We start from the raw sequence: 22,200 nt of genomic DNA, 5'->3' as shown, positions 1-22,200 counted from the left end.
GAACGCAATGGTTGCATGACCACAAAATTGAAATTCCGCGTTACATAATTCTGATGTACATGTCTAGTTGAGATATGCGAATAAGAGATTAACTCATTTACAGCCAATGTTTTAAAAACCAGTTTTTTACTTATACCGCATTGGGCTAAAAAAATGTACAACCGGTTGAACCAGGTTTTGTAGTTTACCTTGTAATTTAATATAATTGCAACTACAACTCAAAAAATAATCCAAAAACATATAATTTCATATAAAATATAATCCAAAAGTTAATCAATAATTAAAAATTAATATAACATTACTCGTTTTTTAAAAACTAATCCAAAAGTATACTCGTTTTGATGCAAATCGCTAGGTTAAAAGTAATTTTTTAAAAATATAGGCCACAAACATCAAAAATATCTTGGGCTTTAAATAGGTTTGCCGGTTTAAATCGATATTTTAGAAAAAAAAACCGCTGGTTCGATGTTCTAGCAAGCCGCCCAAAAATACCGGGCTTAAAATACCGGCCTGATATGCGAAACTCGGTATTACCGGTTCAACTGGCCGGTATGAATCGGTATTTAAAACACTGTTTACAGCCCTAACTTCATAGCGTCACGATGAATCAATGAGTTCGTCGGATTGATGAGTTTTCCCCAGAAACTCATCATGGCGCTTAGTTTCATGCCACCCATCATCCTTTCATTGGAGGCTAAATCTTATCATCCGATAGAGAAGGCTCATATGGGATGGGCTATTCTTGGAATTCAACAAAAAGAAGAGTCAAGACTGGACTCCCACTCTAAATGTGGGTTATTTTGAGAAATTTCACTTTCAATAATATACATATTAGTTTCAATATTGAGCAACTAGGATAGAGCCCGTGTGATACACGGGTTGTTAAAAAGTAAAATAAAAAAGTTAAATTTAATAATATACATATTAACATATCTTATGGATTCATAAGATATAAATAATTAACTAAAATACATAGGTTAGTAAGAATAATTTGTATTTGTATTTTAAAAGTAACAAAATAGAAGGTTGTGAATTTATACCAATTAAGAAAAAGAAAAGACTAACATCAATTAATCCTAGTTGAGTTGGTAAGCCATAAACATTTTAAAAATAAGGTATTAAGTTCAATTCCCACCAACAACATATTTTTCATTTTATCATTCATGATTGAAAAATTGTAAAAATGGAAACGTGTATACTTGGAACCTATGTGGAGGGTCTAATTGAATGACAAGTGAAAAAATTGTGTTGCTTTAATATATAGATAGATATTATATTAATATTGGTTGACTTTACATACGTCGTGTTTTTCTAATTCATAAGTTGAGTTATTCTACAAATAATCATAAAAATGAAAAGGATGAGAATGATTTATGCTTTAAAAAAACTCTAAAAAATAATTACAAAAATCAAATCAAAATATAAATAAAAAAAAAAGATTAAAATGTTTCGTCGTTTAAAAAAATTCATTGTAACTTTTTATTATCATTGTGTTTTTTTGTTTATTTGTCATCGTGTCTTTTTTTCTCTCAATATCATGTTATCTTACTGAACATTATGTTATATTTTGCAAACTATTGTGTCATTTTTATTTATCATTATGTTTTTTGTTTATTTTCATCATTGTGTATTTTTCCTCAAAATTGTGACTTTTTTATCGAGGACGGCGGAGGAAACATTTTAGTTTTTGATTTATATTTTGGGTTATGATTTTTTTTATTATTTTCTTTAAATTTTTTTAAAAGTTTTTTTAGGTTACAAATTATTCTCACATCTCTTGTTTTTGTGAACCTTTCTATTTTAAACTTAACCCTAACTTATTACACTTATAATTCTTTAAGATATTTCAATTTAATTTAAAATAATGTAATAAATGTGATTTAATTATGTGACTATTAGTCTTTTTTTTATTAAAACTGCATCACGTAATTTAGCACAGTATTTTGGAGAAAAAAACGTGTTTTCCTGAATATATTGTATGAAACAAAAATTAATATCGTCTTTATTATATGTGTTTTAAATTTATGATTTTAAATGGCCGCGCATGTGCCATCAATTACTCATTTAAATCTATTAATTAGTAATAATATACTGTCTCTTTATTTATTTTTCTCTCATAAAATATCAAATAAATAGCTTTAAAGGATGATAAGTACGGAACCAGACTTCCGGCCCACACAGCTCCGCACCGACTTGAGCTTTGCCCTTTGACTTTTACTAGTTTGGACTTTTGACTTATAATTACAAGTTTACAACATAGACATAGAGTAACTATGCCATACAAACAAACGGCTCGTCACACGTTCACACCCTATTTATGAGTGTAAAGAATCTAATAATGTGGCTTTAACGAGAAGTGTTCGCAATTGTGGTATCCTTCGGTAATTACCTATGGGCGTAGTTATCGATAATTGCCCGCAAAAATCCAAAGAACCAATCAAGATATGATATAGTGTTCATATTGTTATAGCAACCAATATGTTTTTTATTAAAATAAATTTATAAGTTGTCTATGAAAATTTAAACAACATATATTTTTCAACAAAAGAAAGCTAGTATTATATGATAGCTGGGTTAAGTGTGAAGTAAGAGAATGAATGAGGGTTGAATCACGCATGTGAAGTAATTAAGAGTCCCCTAACAATCAGTTACACTAAAGCCGTTCAAAAGAATAATTCAAAAAAGTAAAACAAGTTGCTATCATGGTTACACAACAATATACTTATTTGAAATATTTATATTTCATACATATGAATTTCATTGAATATAGTTTATAATAAACATTAATCCCTCTTCATACTTGAGACTCTAATATTCTAATATAAGTTATATGCATAAATGTAATAAAATTAAAAAAGTGTATACTTGATATAATTAACTTTTTGTTATAACAAATCATTATCTTGTTAATTTTGGGTGATATATAATGTCGGCTGGTTGAAACGATTTTGTATTCAATCGTTTAGTTGAAAAAGATCTCCTTCAAGGGGTGGTGATGGTTGACCGTGAAGATTCATGGTCTTGGGCGGTTGGTAGCTGCAAAGAGTTCGAGGTTTCGGCGATTAAAAGATGGATGGTGCGGTCCGTTGTGGATGCTGGGAGTTTCAGTTTTCAATGGAGCGATTGGGTCCCGAAAAAATGTAATATTTTTATGTGGAGGGCCGTTCTGGATAGTCTTCCAACCAAGCAGGCTTTAGCTAGACGTCATTTGCATTGTGATGATCATAGTTGCGCTTTATGTGAGAGTAATGAGGAATCGCTCGAGCACTTGTTAACCGGGTGTTTCATTTCTATGGCCGTTTGGAATGCGATTGGTTCATGGTGCAACATCCCTAGATCTTTTGTTTTTCATGTCAATGATTTGGTGGAAGTGCATAAGGTTTGTGGTGCGACGGGGAACAAGAGATTGATTATTCATGGAATTTTCATCATTACTTGTTGGAGGATTTGGCGGGCTAGGAATGAAAAGATTTTTTCGGGCAAGAACACTAAGGTGGCAGAAATGGTTGCGGATATAAAATCTTTGGGTTTTCTTTGGTACAAAAATAGATCTAAGATAGGGGTAGTGGATTGGAAAAGATGGTGTTTATTTGATGTAACGTGATTGTTGTTTTTGGTTTTTGGATTTCAGCGTCTTTCTCCGTCTTGGTGATAGTCGTTGGTTGTGTTTGTTTTTAATGAAAGTCAATTTTCAAAAAAAAAAAAAATACACTATTTTCACAATTAAATTATTATACTTAATTGTGATAAAATCTGAATTAAATTGTATGCAATATGATTATGATAAGTACAGATATATGGCTAATAAACTTTAATTAAAGCTTTTAAAGTATAAAAAGTTTCAATAAATCTTGAAAATATTTTATTACTTAAAAAATATTCAATCATAAGATACAAACCACATAACTTAATCGATCAATTTAATATGAACTAATCACTCATCGTTTCAATGGCACCATCTTTACTTACATCTTGTAATTTATAATATTGTAATTGATATGCGATATCCTTATGAGAACGAAAATTAGAAGTATAAATTTTTAATAAAAATAAAGGTTAAATAAATATAGTAATCATAAAAAGCAAGCCTAGTAAAAGAACACAACTAAACTATAGCACAATTACATGGTTACACATCTATCTTATATCTAATAACATAATTTAATAACTAGCACATCAGATTACATAATTCTATATTACAAACAAGAAGAGTGTTTTATGAAAGAATTGTTATATGTTCTTGCTACAACTTTTTGTTTTTCCTTGAACACGTCTCTAACTTTTCGCTAATGTTTTAATGAAAGTTTTCGTTTTTAGAAAAAACACAATTCCAACTTATACCACTTATGCAACTGAAGAAACACTAAGTGAACCCTGGACAGATTATGGATAATCTGGGGGTTAAGTAATGTTTCCCACGGATGAGATCTAGCTGAGAAGGTTGTTCTTCAGGAGACCTGCAAAACAGACACCGTAAGCTCGTCACTGAGAAGGGGGGGGGGGTTCCTCCTTGTGACCACCCTCCGGCGTGAGAATCAGACTAGGTTGCTCTGAATATAAGAGTATATTAAGAGATTGCTAGATAAGATTGAGATATCAGATGCCCTTACCATTCCAAGATGTTGGAGTATTTATAGCCGAAGGTAGGTTTCCTAGAAGGTACAGCCGGCTGAATAGTATTCCTGTTCTACCAACAGTGGACTATGCACAGGCCATACTGGTTGGTGGATAGATTACGGCCAACAGTAACAAAGTCGGCTGCACTATTCCACCAACTGTAGATTATGCACGTCCCACCTACTGTGGATTATACGCAGGCCATGCTGGTTGGTGAATAGGTTACGGCCAATAGTAACACTATTCTACCAACTGTAGGCTGCGCATGCCCCTCAGTAAGAGTTAGTGAGTAGGCAGCGGCTAATAGTGACAAACAGTACTAGAGGGTGCTCCTCCTCGTACTGTTGTCGGTGAGCTGTCACCCTGTGATTGGCTCATGGGCTGTTCTGGTCAGATTGTCTGTCCTATCCATACCTTGGTAGGTATAGTACAAAAGATCTTTCAGAATCATACGGACTGGCTCATTTTGGCGGGATTGTTCCCGCCTTGCTCATTCCTTCATGTGACTACTGAAGTAGCTATTGTCTTGTGCGTGTAGCCCTGCTGTCTGCGGGTAGCCTTCCCTGATGGCTTGTATCCGCAACTGCGGGAACAGGCGGGGTACTTCACCATTGGGAGGCTTTCCCTGCGTGTACAGCTTGCGTACTGCGCGTAAGGTTCTCTGAGCATGGTGGGTCCTGCGGGAGCAGATGGCCTTTGCGCAGACGTCCCTGTTCAAGGTGAGTCTTGCGGGACCAACTGGGCTCTGCTGGGACCTACCTCTTCAAGTCCCCCCAGTCCAATGTTCTTCTCATGAATGTTTAATAAAGTGAGGTGAACTTTTGGACTTTAAGCAAGGGGTTTTGAAAAAGGTTTTTAGTTTTAAGGTTCTCCGTGGGGATTCTTCCCGCGGGTTTCCTAATGTCACTTGCAAAAATTCCCGATTTTTTTGCTTGATCTTTGGGTATGATGCGGGTAGGTATGTAACCTCCTCGCAAGTCAGGAGCGTTGAGTCCCACTTGTGTGGATTCTCCCTGAGGTTTTGGTAGTTTTGAACATAGTGATCAATTATGTTAAAACCACCAATTCCATCCTGGAGCCTCAAACAATGTAGTTCTCGACGTTCCCGCTATGCGGGGATGTTATTTCCGTTTCCACAAGCATTGCCCAGAAGATCCTTCTTGGTTTCAATTCCCTGCGGAGCGCTAGGTATGTGAAGGGTTTTGCCTTAACACTGTACCCGCGCTCGTCTAACAGTTACTTTACTTTCAAGGTACCCATGGCGTCAATTCCCTGCGGGTGCTAGGTATGTGAAGGGTTTTGCCTTAACACTGTACCCGCACCCGTCTTATAGTTACTTTGTTGCCGGGGTATTCTTGGCTTCAATTCCCTGCGGGTGCTAGGTATGTGAAGGGTTTTGCCTTAACACTGTACCCGCATCCGTCTTATGGTTACTTGGTTGCCAAGTTATTCTTGGCTTCAATTCCCTGCGGGTGCTAGGTATGTGAAGGGTTTTGCCTTAACACTGTACCCGCATCCGTCTTATGGTTACTTGGTTGCCAAGTTATTCTTGGCTTCAATTCCCTGCGGGTGCTAGGTATGTGAAGGGTTTTGCCTTAACACTGTACCCGCATCCGTCTTACGGTTACTTGGTTGCCAAGGTAAGGGGTATTTTCCCGCTTACTTTTGAATCTTTTTTGAATTTTGAATTTTGAATTTCGAAATTCGAAGAGTTGGTGGAAAGATAGGAACAGTCCAAACATCTGAAACGTCGTGCGACGGTTTCTTCTGACTGTGTCAGGACGTGCAGGAAGTTATGGTGACGCGACAGTACATGGTCATTCCAGACGCTTTTTCAGGCGCGTGGCCGCGATTTTTCGGGCGCGTGGCCGCGAAATTAATGGTACGCGTCCTGTCAACAGCTGTTGCCAGCCTGCTTTTTGCCACGTGTCATAGTTTCATTGCACCTTCGATTTCTCTCTCCTCCGCATTAAATTCATCGCATTAATTGCGATTAGTATATAAAGGGGGAGAGGGCTCTTTGCAATCCACACCTTCACCCTTCTCTTCTTCTTCTTAGCGATTTCCGGCAAATACTCCCCTTTTCAGGCAAGCATTTTCCCGAAATCGCTTTCTTTCTGCAAAATGTCTTCTCGTGATCTTGAGTCTTCGGCCGATGATAAGAGTACTGCTGGTGAGTGCCAGTGTGCTCTGCCCGGCGATCAGTACCGGTATGTTGTTAGGAAGTTCATGCTCGATCCTTTCGAGCCTGAGTTTCCTGAACCCCATCAGACCGTGTACGATGCCCCCAGAGGCAAGATCGGGGTTTATGCAGCATTCTTTGTCTATGGGAATCTTAGGTTCCCATTGACAAAGTTTGTTTACCGTGTCCTTGAGAGGCACGGTGTTCATCTGACCGAGTTGCACCCCATGGCGATCGCCAAGATTCGCCATTTCGAGTGGGTGTGCCGGATTCTGGGCATTGAGCCCTATGTGGACCGCCTGATGACCTTCTATACTTGGAGGTGCATCCAGGGGTGGTACACCCTGACAACCCGGATCAAGGGTTTGAAGATTTGCGCGACCGAGCGCAGTCTCCGATCGTGGAAGCGGGAGTTCTTCTACATTTCTGCCCGCGCCATCCCCATTGCCATGAAGTTTAAAAATGGCCAAGCAATTCTGAGCCACCACGCCACCAACTACCAGGAGGCGGAATGGTTTGCGAAGATATCCCGGGTCCAATCTCCGGTTTACCGGTTTGCGGAGTCCGGGATGGTGATGCTGGGGATGAGCCGGGTATGGAAGGAGGCGTCTCAGGTTCCCATCCTTCTCGAATACGGTTTGAACTCTACTCCTTATGGTATGTCTTGTCTTTCTTGCTGATATGAGTTTGTCTTCTAACTGTTTCTTTTCTTTCAGAGGGGAACGATTTGGAGTCGCTCCTGTACCCGCGGGAAGCTGACGGTCCAGTGCGGGTGGGTACTCGTGCTCTTGACGAGAACGAGTTGCCCATCTTGGAGCAAACAGCGGATCGGTTTGTGGAGGTCTATCCGCTGGGCCATGAGATCCTGAGCCACCGGCGGCCAGGTAAGGCGTTATTCTCTCCTCCACCCCTCAGTGCTGTACCCGCTGCTGGAATTCCTGACATCCTGTCTTCTTCTGAGGAATCCGCAGATGGTCCTCCGTTAGTGCGGAAGAAGAGGGCTGCCGGCGGGAAAGGGAAGGAGAAGGCGGACTCCACAGCCGATCCAGTGCTCCTATCTGACACTGAGTCAGACAGTGAAGAGGTGGCGGGGAACCCCGGTGGTGAGAAGACCACTGTTCCGGAGGCTACGACTGTTACCTCCGGAGAACCAATGACGACGACGGTGACCGGCATCAAGAGACCGGCTCCATCGGGTTCGTCCCCGCCCGTCCGTACGTTCAAGCTCAAGAAAACCCGTAAGTACAACTCTCTTAGCTTTTATCTTCGTAGTTTAATCCGTCTTTTAACACTTTTCTTCTTTACGCAGGCGTGGATGTTGGCGCATTCCAGGGTCAGGGGCCGAGTATTACCTCTCCGCCAATGACGGTAGGCTTGGTCAGCCTACCTGAGGCGTCGACCCAGGCGCCTGCGCCTGCTTCCGCTGGTTCAGTTGCTCACTCCTTTGAGCCGACTGTTCCAGCCGAGATGACGTCGCCGCCGGTGGTAAGTGCAATTTTTACAGCATCTTTCACCGAGCCGGCGGTTACGATTGCCGCAGATTCTGCGGCGGCGACCGCGACGGCGACCACGGCGGCCGCTATTATGCCTCCGCCACCGGCAACGACGGCCGGCCCATCAGGTACGCGTGGGGCTTCTCGCATCTCTCCGCCACCTTCCCATCTGCCTGACCTCTTGGATGGATTTCCATTGGGTTCAGGTGATGGGTTCGGCGGCTATCGGCCTGTAATTGACCCTACAGGTGCGTAGGGTTCTTTTGGCCCATTTTTCTACATATATTTTTTATCATCTTTTCCTAACTGCGTTTTGTTTTCTGCAGTGTCGGATTCCAATGAAGTGTATGTTCCGCGATGGAACATACGCCGAGGAACAACCCTTCGTACCCCTGTGGAGTGCGTGGAATGGGCTCGCCACGCTGCTCCCCATGGTGCGTTGGGGGAAGCCATGGCTAGCTACCAGGAGGGTAGGCTAACCAACGAGCTTCGGGTTCTCCAAGCCCGGATGCAGCCGCGCGTCGAGCTGCTTTGTAGTGAAAACGACAAGTTGAAAGCAGCTCGCGCCAAGGAAGTATCTCAAGCGCGGGCTCTTCGGGAAGAGAACCAAAAGCTGTCCGCAGCTGCTGCGGAGAAGGAGAAGGCCTTCAAGGCCCTCGAGGTTGAGGTTCAAGCGCGACTCGAGGCCCGCTCCAAGGCTGCCCAAGCTGTTAACGAACAGCTTCGGCTGGCTAAGGAGACTGCGAGGAACGCAACCGAGAGGGCCACCAAGGCTGAAGCCGTTGCTGAGCCTTTACGCGTGGAGAATGAGGAGCTCAAGGCCAAATTAGAGGCTCTCCAACGTGCTCATGATGCCTTGGCGATGGAAGATGCCAAGAAGCTCCAGGAGATCTTGGACCAGAGGGGCGTGCTTGACCATACCGAGCGGAAGCTTAAGGGCGTCGAAGAGGCTGCCGCAAAGGAAGTTCTACTTGCCAACCTTAACAAAAGCGAAGCCGAACGCGCCTGCACCCAAGCTCAAGCCGCCATTCAAGAAGCTCTGGTTGCCAAGGAATGGCTTCTTCGAGAAGCGTTGTCTCAGGTGAGTCTATCTTCATGTCTTCACGCTTTTCTTTGTAAATAGGGTGTTGATACTTGTATATTTTCTTATGTAGGTTGTGCATCGGGTCTTCTCAGAGACATCTTACGACGATGCAATGAGCGCAGCCCTCAACGCTTCTCACGAGGATGGAGAACGGGTCGGCTTCCTGCTTGGTCTAGGGTTTGTTGAGAAAGGCGTCCCGCCATCCAACTTCCCTTTGTACAATGTAGATACTGAAGCCATATATGACCAAGCAGTAAATCAATACGCCGCCTTCCCGCATCCGGTGGTGGAGAAGGTGAATGAAATTGCTGCTGCTGATGATGGGCTGCCTATCCTTAAGGCTTTCCTTGAACAGCCACGCTCTACTGACGGCGCTGGTCCAAGTGGAAGTGGCCCTGAAGCCTGATCCTGAAGATCCCTTCCCGCTGCTATGATAGATTTAGTTTGTATAGATTTACTTTCTTGTAGGCGGGTAGTTACCCGGCCATTCTTGTAACGAATATTTATGAAATGTAAATCTTTGTGCGGCTAAGACCGCTTGATTCATTGGATTCCTTGCTTTATAAACGTTATATGACTTACATACTTTAGTTTAAATTAGCAATTTTCCAAGTGTTTAGAATAAGTTAACCTTTGAACGTGGTAGATAGGTGTGAAGTTTTGCTTCCTCTTCCGTGATTGTGCGGGTAGGACCGTCACTTGCACGTAGTAGGATGGCTAAACTTTACCATCTGACCTGCGTGTAGGTTTACCTTATCTTTGAGGATAAGTTAACCTTTGAACGTGGTAAATAATAGGTGTGAAGTTTTGCTTCCTCTTTCGTGATTGTGCGGGTATGACCGTCACTTGCACTTAGTAGGATGGCTAAACTTTACCCATATCTGACCTGCGTGTAGGTTTTCCTTATCTTTTTTTTTTTTTTTTTTTTTTTAGGATAACCTTTGAACGTGGTAGATGATAGGTTGAAGTTTTGCTTCCTTGTTCGTGATTGTGCGGGTAAGACCGTCACTTGCACTTACAAGGATGGCTAAACTTTACTTACATCTGACCTGCGTGCAGGTTTCCCCTATTTTTAACGTTGTGTTTATGCGGGTTTTGCCGCCTTCCACACGTAACGACTTACTTCTTCCCGTTTATGCGGTAAATACCGGCACCAGTGGGAAGTTCATAAGTATAAAGGTAAACACATTATGAAAGGAGAATCATTTCCATTAGAAGTGGCTCTAGGCCTTTTCTTTACAAGTTTTGGAATTGATCTACATATAACATTTGCGTAATTGAGCTCCATTCCATGTTCTTGGGATGGGAGTGCCATCGAGCCTTTCGAGCCGGTATGCGCCCTTTCCCAGGACTTCTTTGATAATGTATGGCCCTTCCCAGACCGGGGCCAACTTTCCCGGGCGCTCTTGGTTTGAAGCCTCGTTGTTACGCAGTATGTAGTCTCCTATATTGAAGTTGCAGAGTTTTACCCGCGTGTTGTAGTACTTTTGCATTTGTCGTTTGTAGTTCTCTTCACGTACTGCGGCTAAGTCTCTGCGTTCCTCGGTTAGCATAAGATCCAACCGTCTTTCCGCATCATTGTCTTCTGGCTGACTCAAGACCCTTGGTGAGGGTAGACCAATTTCGACCGGGACCATGGCTTCAGTGCCATAAGTGAGGCTGAACGGGGTTTCTCCCGTACTGGCCTTCTTCAGCGTTCTGTTTGCCCAAAGGACGTGCGGAAGCTCGTCCACCCAGCCGGATCTGTGTTCCGATAGTCTCTTCTTGATGCCTTCGACAATGCTCTTATTTGCTCTTTCCACCTCACCATTACCTTGCGGGTGTGCCACTGAGGTAAAGGTGTGGGTGATTTGAAGTTCTTTTAGCCACTGTTGTAGCTTCTTGTCAGCAAAGTTGGTGCCGTTATCGCTCACCAAATTCTGTGGAAGTCCAAAACGACAAATAATAAATTCCCAAATAAATTTTTTGATATGTTTCGCGGTTGTTTGGGCTAAAGGTTTTGCTTCTATCCACTTGGTGAAGTAGTCGATGGCTACCACTAGGAACTGAACATTTCCTGCTGCTGTAGGAAATGGGCCTGTCACATCGATGGCCCACTTCTGAAATGGCCATGAAGAAGTGACTGGAACCAGTTCATTCTTCGGGCGGTGCGTGTTGGGTGCGTAAAGCTGGCAAGACCTGCATTTTCTGATGTATGCCAGTGCATCCGTATGCATCCCCGGCCAAAAGTATCCCGCGTTGTTTAGCTTGGCTACAACAGCGCGGGGACCTGCGTGTACTCCACAGATGCCTTCGTGTACTTCCCTTAGGAGGTAGTCAGCATCTTGGTTGTCCACGCATCTTAAGAGTGGGCCAAGAAAGTTACGTCTGTAAAGGATGTCATTGACGAGTTGATAATTCAGTGCTTTACAGCGTAGTTTTCTTGCCTGTGTTTTTGACTCTGGTAGCGTTCCTGCTGCAAGGTAATTTATTATTGGTGTCATCCACGTTTCTGTACCTGTTTGGATGACACAAATTTCCTTGTGCGGGACTGATGGTGCTTCGAGGAGTTCAATGCGGATGTCCTTTCCCAAGTGGGTGAAGGCTAGTGATGCAAGCTTGCTTAACGCATCCGCAGATTTGTTTTCGCTGCGCTTGACGTGTATGACTTTACAATCATTAAAATCACGCATAAGGGTTTTTGCCTGGGCGAGGTACAGGGCCATTGTGTCGTTCACAGCCGTGTACGTCCCATTTATTTGGTTGGCCACCAGCATGGAATCCACGTGGGCTTCCAAGTTTTTCACTCCCATCTTACGCGCAATTCTCAATCCGGCCAAGAATGCTTCATATTCGGCTTCGTTATTCGTACTTGGAAAATCCAACCGAATAGCGTAAGTATATTCTTGGCCTGCTGGGTTGGTTAATTTTAACCCTGCGCCTGAACCCTCGTTACTGGCTGCTCCATCAGTGTAGAGTCGCCAGACATCATTGATGTCCTGTGCTGGGGAGGGTTGAGCCTCCTCCTGGCACTCTTTCTCCCGCGAAGCGGGGACTTCTGCAATAAAATCAGCCAGGACCTGGCCTTTTATGGCTGGTCTTGGCTTGTACTTAATTGCATATTCTCCCAATTCAATTGCCCATTTGGCTAGACGTCCCGATAATTCGGGTTTGCCTAGAACGTTTGAGAGTTTGAAGTTGGTGAGAATGGTGATTGGGTGGCCCTGGAAATATCGTCTTAACCTGCGTGAAGCGTGTATAAGTGCTAAGACCAATTTTTCGAGGGTAGAGTACCGGGTTTCTACGTCTGTTAGTATACGGCTAACATAATAGATTGGCATCTGGATGCCTTTTCGTTCTATTAGCAGGACTGCCCCGGTTGCTCTATCTGTTGCGGAAAGGTATAGGATTAACTCCTCTCCCGCTTGTGGTGCTGTAAGTGTTGGGAGTTCGATCAGGCGTGACCGAATCTCCTGAAAAGCTGCTTCCGCTTCTGGTGTCCAGCGGAAGTGCGTTTTCTTTAAGCAGTTTCTCAATGTTGACACGAAAGGAAACGACTTATCCGCATGGTTTGCCAAAAAGCGATTAAGTGCGACTAGTCGTCCATTCAGTGTCTGAGCCTGTTTGATGGTGGTAGGTGATTCCATTTTAACAATGGCTTCGACCTTTTCAGGGTTCGCTCTGAAGCCATCTTTAGTAACAATGACTCCCAAGAACTTCCCTTCTTCCATCCCAAATGAACACTTGCTCGGGTTGAGCTTCATGTTTATCTTTCTGAGCGTGTTGAAAGTTTCTTCAATGTCTTTCAACATCGCTTCTGGCTCGGGGCTTTTGATGACCAAATCATCCATATAGACTTCCAAGTTTCTCCCGATTTGGGCATGAAACTCTCTGTCCATTAGTCGTTGGTACGTGGACCCTGCATTCTTAAGTCCGAATGGCATCATTTTATAACAAAATGTACCATCGGGCGTCCGAAATGCGGTTTTGTCCTGGTCATCTACGGCCATGTGGATTTGATGGTACCCCTTATACGCATCCAAGAAGCATTTAAGGCGAAATGGTGCCAACGAATCCACCTTAAGATCAATTTCTGGTAACGGATAACAATCTTTGGGGCATGCTTTGTTCAAATCTTTGAAATCTATGCACATGCGCCATTGTTTGTCATTCTTCGGTACCATTACGGGATTTGCAACCCATGTTTGATATCTACTAACGCGTACGATGCCTGCGTCAAGGAGTTCCTTGACTTGGGTTCTACACGCGTTAGTTTGTTCAGGCCCCATTACTCTGCGCTTTTGTACGACTGGCGTAACAGCCGGATCGCACTTGAGCTTATGCTCCGCCGTACTTCGGGGTACACCAGTCATGTCAGCTGGTGCCCACGCAAAGATGTCAGCGTTTTTCTGCAGTAAGCGTTTGAGTAGGGTGCGGGTGGGATCAACGATTGTTGGTCCAATGGTAACGGCCTGGTCGGGGTATTTGCCATTGAAGGCCCATTTTTCCGGTTCGGTGATGGTTGGTTTAGCCATTTTCGGTTTGGGTTTAGATGAGACAGATGCGATGCATACCTGGGGAATGCCAGTGATCATCGCTGCACCCTCAGCTGTTGGCCATCCCATCATGCCGTGGACTGAAGATACCACGGCGTTGAATCTTGCCATCCCGTCTCTTCCGAATAGGATGTCGTACGTGTGGTGTGGCTTTTTCATCACGACAAAATCCACGTCTTCTGTGCGTGAATGATTCCCATCGGTAAGAGTAACGGGGAAAGATAGGATACCCAGGGGGGTTTCTGTACTGCCGTCAAACCCTTCCATTGAAGCGTAGACCGTTTCCAAGCGTTCTTTGTCTTCATCATCCAGCTTATCAAAGAACTGCCTGTACATCACTGTCGACGAAGCGCCGTTGTCAACAAGAGTGCGGGAAGTGATGTAATGCCCCAGCTGGCTTCTGATGACGATGGGGCCTTCTTTGCTGGGGCCTCCTGGCACTCGCGGGAAGCGCACCTCAGCTTCCTTCCACACGCATGGTTCTGTCACTCGTCTTTTTCTTCCTCTGACCTTGCCATGAACCATGTTGATGCTGATGTCGACGGGCTTTCGTCCGTTACCTCTGTACCGGTTGTCATTCCTTCCTCCCTTCTTGATTGATGCCACGAGATGTGCAAGTCTTCCATCCTTGACAAATGTCTCAACAATATCCTTCAAGGATGTGCACTCTTCAGTACCATGACCCTTTGTCCCGTGGAAATCACAGGATCTGCTTTGATCCGCATTAGGTTTCTGCCGGATCAATGGGGCTTTTGGCCATGGCAATTTTTCCGTGGCAAATATCTCCGTGACGCTCTTGGTGAGTGGCGTCCACCGGTGTTTTCGGTTTGAAGGGTGTGTGTTGTCCCTTCCGCCAACAAGAGGGCGAGAGCTGGATGAGGTGTCAAAGTTTACCCTTGACTGCCAAATACCTAGCCGCCTCTTTTTGTTCTGCCGGGCGGTCCTAACGTTGTTCTCTCTTGTCCTCTGCGTGTAGAGGTGTGTACTCTGGGGAAGATCCCTTCCCAGTTGCTTTTCCGTCTCGGCAAAGCGCTTTGCCGCCGTCATGATGGCATCCCATGTTGATGGCATGCCATCCTTACCCGTCAATGTGCGGATAAGTTCTGGGTATTCGGCGCCTTGGATGAAAGCGGCGCGAACCAGATCCTCACTTATGTTGCCGAGACTTAGCTTTTTGGAGTTGAAGCGGGTGATGAAGTCTAGTAAAGATTCATCCTCCTCTCTCACGCAGTTGAGGATCGTCCACTGCTCTTCAGTGTACTTCCTCTGTTGGCTGAAGTGCTGGCTGAACTTGTTCTGAAAGTCCGCCCAGTCATATATGTGGTGGATCGGTAAACGATCGAACCATGCCCTGGCCGCTCCGACCAGAGTCATCTGGAACATGTAGCACCACGTGGGTTCCGTCCAGTTGCTGACGGTAGCCCCCGCAATGAACCTGTTCAAATGGTCGTCTGGGTCGGATAGACCATCATAAGTGCCAATGTTGGACATCTGTTTGGCACTTCTCGGGGCGATTGCTTCCGCAATGTCCCTTGCGAATTTTGACTTTCCTGCATTTGTAGCAGTTGGTCTAAAGGTTTTGGAGAAGTCACGCGGGTTTCTCTCCGCAGTTGGTTTAAAAGCTTCCCCAAAATTCCTTTTTGGTTGGACGTCCGTCTCCTTACGCTTCCCTTTCGCCTTATGGCGAGGGTTTGCGTCGGTATCGGACTCCCTCTCGTCGTCTGAGTACTCGCACTCACTGCTCATATTGAGGTGTTGGCGAGTACTGCCGAATTCGTCAGTCTGTTGGGCTGAACGCAAGCGTTCATCCAATTCGGCTTGGAATTCTCTTTGACGTGCCTCGGCCCACGCCTTCACTTGATCTAGTGTTTGGCGAGGGGCCCTTGTTCGTTTTTCCAACTGGGTGTCAGTGAACCCCAGTGGAATATTTACTGCACTTGCCCCCGCTTGGGTAGTCGGGGTAGTGTTCGTAAGATTTGTGTAACCGTCGGTGTTCCCCCCAGTTGCTGGGGTTGTGGTTACCGGGGTTTCTTGGTCGGTTACTGGCCTTTGGACCGGAGTAACGTTAACCATTTCTTCAGAAATTTTGAAAAAAACTAAAATAGTTCTAGCTTTTATGCACGGATGGCGCCAATGAAGAAACACTAAGTGAACCCTGGACAGATTATAGATAATCTGGGGGTTAAGTAATGTTTCCCACGGATGAGATCTAGCTGAGAAGGTTGTTCTTCAGGAGACCTGCAAAACAGACACCGTAAGCTCGTCACTGAGAAGGGGGGGGGGGTCCTCCTTGTGACCACCATCCGGCGTGAGAATCAGACTAGGTTGCTCTGAATATAAGAGTATATTAAGAGATTGCTAGATAAGATTGAGATATCAGATGCCCTTACCATTCCAAGATGTTGGAGTATTTATAGCCGAAGGTAGGTTTCCTAGAAGGTACAGCCGGCTGAATAGTATTCCTGTTCTACCAACAGTGGACTATGCACAGGCCATACTGGTTGGTGGATAGATTACGGCCAACAGTAACAAAGTCGGCTGCACTATTCCACCAACTGTAGATTATGCACGTCCCACCTACTGTGGATTATACGCAGGCCATGCTGGTTGGTGAATAGGTTACGGCCAATAGTAACACTATTCTACCAACTGTAGGCTGCGCATGCCCCTCAGTAAGAGTTGGTGAGTAGGCAGCGGCTAATAGTGACAAACAGTACTAGAGGGTGCTCCTCCTCGTACTGTTGTCGGTGAGCTGTCACCCTGTGATTGGCTCATGGGCTGTTCTGGTCAGATTGTCTGTCCTATCCATACCTTGGTAGGTATAGTACAAAAGATCTTTCAGAATCATACGGACTGGCTCATTTTGGCGGGATTGTTCCCGCCTTGCTCATTCCTTCATGTGACTACTGAAGTAGCTATTGTCTTGTGCGTGTAGCCTTCCCTGATGGCTTGTATCCGCAACTGCGGGAACAGGCGGGGTACTTCACCATTGGGAGGCTTTCCCCGCGTGTACAGCTTGCGTACTGCGCGTAAGGTTCTCTGAGCATGGTGGGTCCTGCGGGAGCAGATGGCCTTTGCGCAGACGTCCCTGTTCAAGGTGAGTCTTGCGGGACCAACTGGGCTCTGCTGGGACCTACCTCTTCATCATATAATATAATATATATTGCAATCCTATTTGAGTCTAGTCATCATATAATATGCAATCAATGCAATTAAAATTATTTTGTAGATATTAGTTTCAGCATTTATTTTGGTTGTTGAAACATTCAATCAAGGTTATTCATGATAAATGTAAATCCCATTCTTTCTTTCTTTTTACCAAATCCCATTCCTGCATAAAACCAGGAGTAGCAATTCATACCATTTTTAAATTTATTTAGTTATATATTTATTTTAACAACACAAACCTCCTCACCTCCTTCTTCTTCGTCTTCACACCTTCTTTCTCTCTCTCTACATATACATATACATATACATATACATATACATATACATATACATATACATATACATATACATATACAGTTCACTGAGTGGAAATCAAAGTCTGGGTTTTATTATTAATAATGGCGGATTCAAGTAAATACATACTCATCAATGGAAGAACTCTGACTTCACACTTGAAATTAAAGAACCTTTTTCCATTTCCAACCAGAATAGCAACTAAGGCTTTTGTTTATCTATTCGTTGCTATCTTCGTTGCGGTTACTTTCTTCTTGGCGTTTAACCCTTCTTCAGACCCTTCTTCTCCAATGTTCACCAATATCTTCACCGACAGTACAACCATCAGAGCCAATCGTACAACACCCGATGCTACATCTCAGTTGTCATCAATCTACACCTACTTCTTCCCTCCCAATTCCTCCTCCCAATCAAATAGATCTCATACCCTGAATCTCAAAACCCCTAATGTGATTAAACAGAGTCCAATTCAGTCACCACCCACTCAAATTGGCGCCAACCCGAGTGAAATTGGGTCTAACCGGACCTCAATTGGGAACCCATCATCTCAATTGGAAACGAACCGGACGACGAAAAAAGTGCCCAATTTGGTAACAGAATCAGTACCAAATAATAATAATAATAATAATAATAATAATAATAATAATAATAATAATAATGTAACTGAAATCAAGGTGACCCCGGGTCAAGAAACCCAGAAATCAGTGCCGGTATCTTTGGTAAATGGTACCACAAGTGGGCCCAGTCAAAAAAGCAGAGAGAATAATAATAATAATGGTAGTTTGCAAAAGAAACAGGGGATTGAGGATTTGATCAAGAATTTGGTGAATTGTGATTTGTTTGATGGAAATTGGGTGCAGGATGAATCATACCCTTTGTATAAACCCGGGTCTTGTTCACTAATCGATGAACAATTCAACTGTTTTGCTAATGGAAGGACTGATTTAGGGTTTCAAAAATATAAGTGGAAGCCCAAAGGCTGCACTTTACCAAGGTATGCAAGATTTAGTTTCTGGGTATTTTTTTAATTTTAAATCATCATCGTGCTACTCAGTATATCCCACCAATAACAAGGCTATGGTATGAAGCCTTGGACACAGGGCACAAAGCACTCAACCATCGAGACACTGGCCGATTGGTGCATGCACCGTTGTTTTTCAGCTATCGACACCACCATGATGCATGATTAACCTTCTGCCACTTTTAATGTTATTTTCACGAAATTAGTAAAATAACATCAAAGCTAGTGCAATTTCAACCCCCCAAGGGCCCACACATTATATGCGCGCACCCCCCAAGCAGGGCGTAAAATTAAACTAATTAACATTCTGAGCTTTTTTGATCTAATTATTGATTGTTTCTTGAAATGTTGTTAGTTAATTGACCATGAACTTGTTGCATGTGACATGTTTAGATTGGATGGAAGGAAAATGTTGGAGTTGTTAAGAGGAAAGAGGTTAGTTTTTGTTGGTGATTCGTTGAATCGGAATATGTGGGAATCATTGGTTTGCATATTAAGAAACTCCATTAAAGATAAAACAAAGGTTTATGAAGCCTCAGGAAGGAAACATTTCAGATCAGAAGCTTCTTATGCTTTTATTTTCAAGGTATATTAGTCTCTTTTGGCAATATTCAATCGATATTGTTTAAAACTTGCTTAATTTTGATTGATTTTTTGGTATTAATTTATAGGATTATAATTGCACGGTTGAGTTTTTCGTGGCACCATTTTTGGTTCAAGAATGGGAAATGAAAGACAAGAACGGGACTAAAAAGGAAACCCTTCGGCTCGATTTAATCAGTAGCTATGCTGATCAGTACAAAACCGCCGACGTTGTGGTTTTCAACACCGGGCATTGGTGGACTCATGACAAGACTGCTAAAGGGTAATCATAACTCTTGATGCATACTTATAAAAAAATTATTCTGTTGTGTTAATGAATTAAGCGTGTTGTGAAATTTAAGGCAAGATTATTATCAAGAAGGTAGCCATGTTTACAGCGAGCTTAATGTTGTAGAGGCGTTTCGTAAGGCCATGACAACATGGGGAATATGGGTTGATGCTAACATAAACCCTACAAAAACTTCAGTTTTTTTCAGGGGTTATTCTGCTTCCCATTTCAGGTAAGCAACATTTCTTTTGTATTTTGCGTACAAATAATTGTTTTCTTGATCCAAACCTTCGAAAAAAAGGTTTTTTTTTCCTTAAGTGTACCATATTTTGAAAACTGGTATGTTTTTTCTTTTTTGTTTTCTAGTGGATCTACTGTCTATAAGTGTGAATTCACGCCGTTAGACAACGATCCCGCTACTTTTATATTCTTGTGTACGGGGTGTCAGGATACGTGCTGTATGATTTAACACGTAACATTTTAATTTTCGAATAAACCAAACTTATTTTTATACGGAAAAGATTATTGTTTGGATAGTAAATAAATCCAAAGATTGTTGTTATATTAGCCTAATAATGATAATAATAGTAATAAGAATAATAATAATAATTTAACTTGTTTTTTCTTTATCGTGATCCAAATTTACAAAGAAAAAATGCCAAAGATTCATTCTTGTTATATCAACATGCCATCAAAACGAGTTGTTTTCGACATTTACAAAGAGAATAATTTTCAAATTTTCATCCTTTTCTCTTTGGACAGCGGAGGACAATGGAACTCTGGCGGAGCATGCGACCATGAAACCGAGCCCATCAATAACACAACTTACCTCACTCCTTACCCTGACAAAATGGTCGTTTTGGAGAAAGTTTTTAGAGGTATGAAAACCAGGGTGTCGTATCTTAATGTCACAAGGTTAACGGATTTCAGAAAAGACGGTCACCCTTCAATCTACCGAAAACAACATTATTCAGCGGAAGAACTAAAATCGCCACTACATTATCAAGATTGCAGCCATTGGTGCTTGCCAGGTGTTCCTGATGCTTGGAATGAGATTCTATATGCTCAACTTTTGGTCAAACAATACCAAAGTCAACAGAAGATGTGAATTACTACACACAACTTTTATGGGTTTTTTTTTCTTATAAAGAAAATAGGAATATAGGATGCAAATAAGGATATAATCATTTCCTTAGTTTTTGTTTTAAGAGGTTATTGTTTATATGTGTAAATAGAAGAAAGCTTTGGTGGTTATAAGTAGCTTTTTTTTTTCTATGTTATCTGCATTTCAAAAAAAAAAAATTAAATTCTTTAAATATTAATATGTTAAATGGGTTGAAACGAAATATTATAATCATGAACTTAATGAACAGACCAAACTTATAGGTACTACTTCATGGTTTATATGATGGTTACCTAACCGAATTTATCACGCATTTAAAAGAACCGATGTATGTACTTTTCAGTTTTCATAATACTTTATTTAAATTGGTTTTGCATCTATAAACTCTTAAGATAAATTGAAATTAACTTTTTTTGTCCGTGGAGATTTGTATTTTCACTTGGGGTGTTCAGTCGTGTACTCGTGTCCTTCACTAAATCTGTGTGATTAAACTATTTAATTCGGTTTACAAGGATAACTATATAATCTTTTTAAAGTTGCAAATAAAAACCTATGATTGTACTTTTAAGTTAAAATTTTATCCTTAAAAATCACAAAAATTAGGTTAAAAATTCTAAGGTATAGTTGTGTGACTGTGTCCCATGCCCTTCTAGACCCTCTTTAAGGGCATCAACATATGAACATAGTATGACGTTGATTTTATTTTGTTTTTTCAACTTATATGCTTTCGTACTATTATATCATATTAAATTACAAAAAATCATTTAATTTTGACTTCATTTTTCAACTTTTGTGACCCACCATGATGCAAGTTTCACCTTTCAAACACCATTTCACAAAGGTTTTGTAACTTACCATTGATGTTGACATATGCCTACCACAAACTTTTCAACAATAATCGTAAAACTCTAGAAGATAACATTTAAAATAATTGAAAACAAATATATATATATATATATATATATATGTTCAGTACATAATAATTTACAAAGATCACATAAACATTTACACAACTTGATTCTCTTCTTAAAATATTTACACATTGAACACGATATATATGTTTGTGTTCTTTTATCCCCTCAAATCCATAAAGGTTAGATTTTTTTATTTATATATTATTTTTTAGATTTACAATATATAGGGTGTAAGCGAGAAGAGCGGAGTTCGAGGTCGACTTATTTGCTTAGCTTGTCAGCAATTTTTCAAGCTCGCGCTTGATTTGACCTGGATAATCTATTTTACATTTATTTTATTTACATACGTTCATAGCAATTTTAATACATATTTAGAATTATAGTTTTTTGTATGTAATCTTGATTATTTATTTATGTTTGTCATCATTTTATATTGTAGTACTAATTACATAAATAATTATTAAATAAAAAAATATCCAAATAACATGCTGTTTAAGCATGTGAGCATAGCAAAGCTCTGTTCAAGCATATTTTTCAAATGAGTTAACTGTATAAGCTTGAGCTCGTTTAAAATCAAGCTCGATTCAAGCTTTAAACAAATTGATTTTTGAGTAGCTTATGAGCGTCTCAGCTTGTTTTCATCCTGGTAAAATATAAAATATGTTACAACACTTTTATTGACCTAATAAATACTTTAGTCAAGTTCTATTAGCCGAGTAAGGATTTTAAAACTAACATTAAAGAAAATTACTTAGAGAGTAATTAACGGTGTGGTTGTTTAGGAAGCAGGCTAAGGTTATAAAATGACAAAAAGCAGCGTCGGTGATCCGGTGAATAGTGGGGTCTCCGCCAGCGACAAGAAGCATCACCGACGGAAACCATCACCACAACTTTCTAT

The 22,200-nt window shown here is 41.8% G+C and overlaps 1 protein-coding gene across 1 annotated transcript; it reads left to right on the top strand.

Annotated features, from left to right (window-relative positions):
- Window positions 1-17,477: 17,477 nt before the first annotated feature.
- Window positions 17,478-20,502, top strand: LOC143599412 (protein trichome birefringence-like 1). The gene is made up of 5 exons (XM_077077373.1): window positions 17,478-18,367; window positions 18,788-18,980; window positions 19,066-19,259; window positions 19,339-19,497; window positions 20,028-20,502. Exons 1-5 carry the CDS (start codon window positions 17,478-17,480, stop codon window positions 20,371-20,373), a joined length of 1,782 nt encoding a protein of 593 aa, XP_076933488.1. The 3' UTR covers window positions 20,374-20,502.
- The last annotated feature ends 1,698 nt before the right edge of the window (window positions 20,503-22,200 follow it).

Source organism: Bidens hawaiensis, unplaced genomic scaffold (genome assembly GCF_021521415.1).
Source record: "Bidens hawaiensis isolate Kalapana, Puna unplaced genomic scaffold, B.hawaiensis_p1.1 tig00052160_1, whole genome shotgun sequence".
NCBI classification, from domain to species: Eukaryota; Viridiplantae; Streptophyta; class Magnoliopsida; order Asterales; family Asteraceae; genus Bidens; species Bidens hawaiensis.
Note: the sequence above shows the minus strand (reverse complement) of the source record. Positions and strands in the feature narration are given on the sequence as shown.

Bases quoted from the DNA above. Each gene is read 5' to 3' on its own strand.
- LOC143599412 (XM_077077373.1), top strand. From the start codon at position 17,478: ATGGCGGATTCAAGTAAATACATACTCATCAATGGAAGAACTCTGACT. The intron at 18,981-19,065 runs GTATATTAGTCT...ATTAATTTATAG, and splicing joins CTTATGCTTTTATTTTCAAG to GATTATAATTGCACGGTTGA. The intron at 19,498-20,027 runs GTAAGCAACATT...CTCTTTGGACAG, and splicing joins TATTCTGCTTCCCATTTCAG to CGGAGGACAATGGAACTCTG.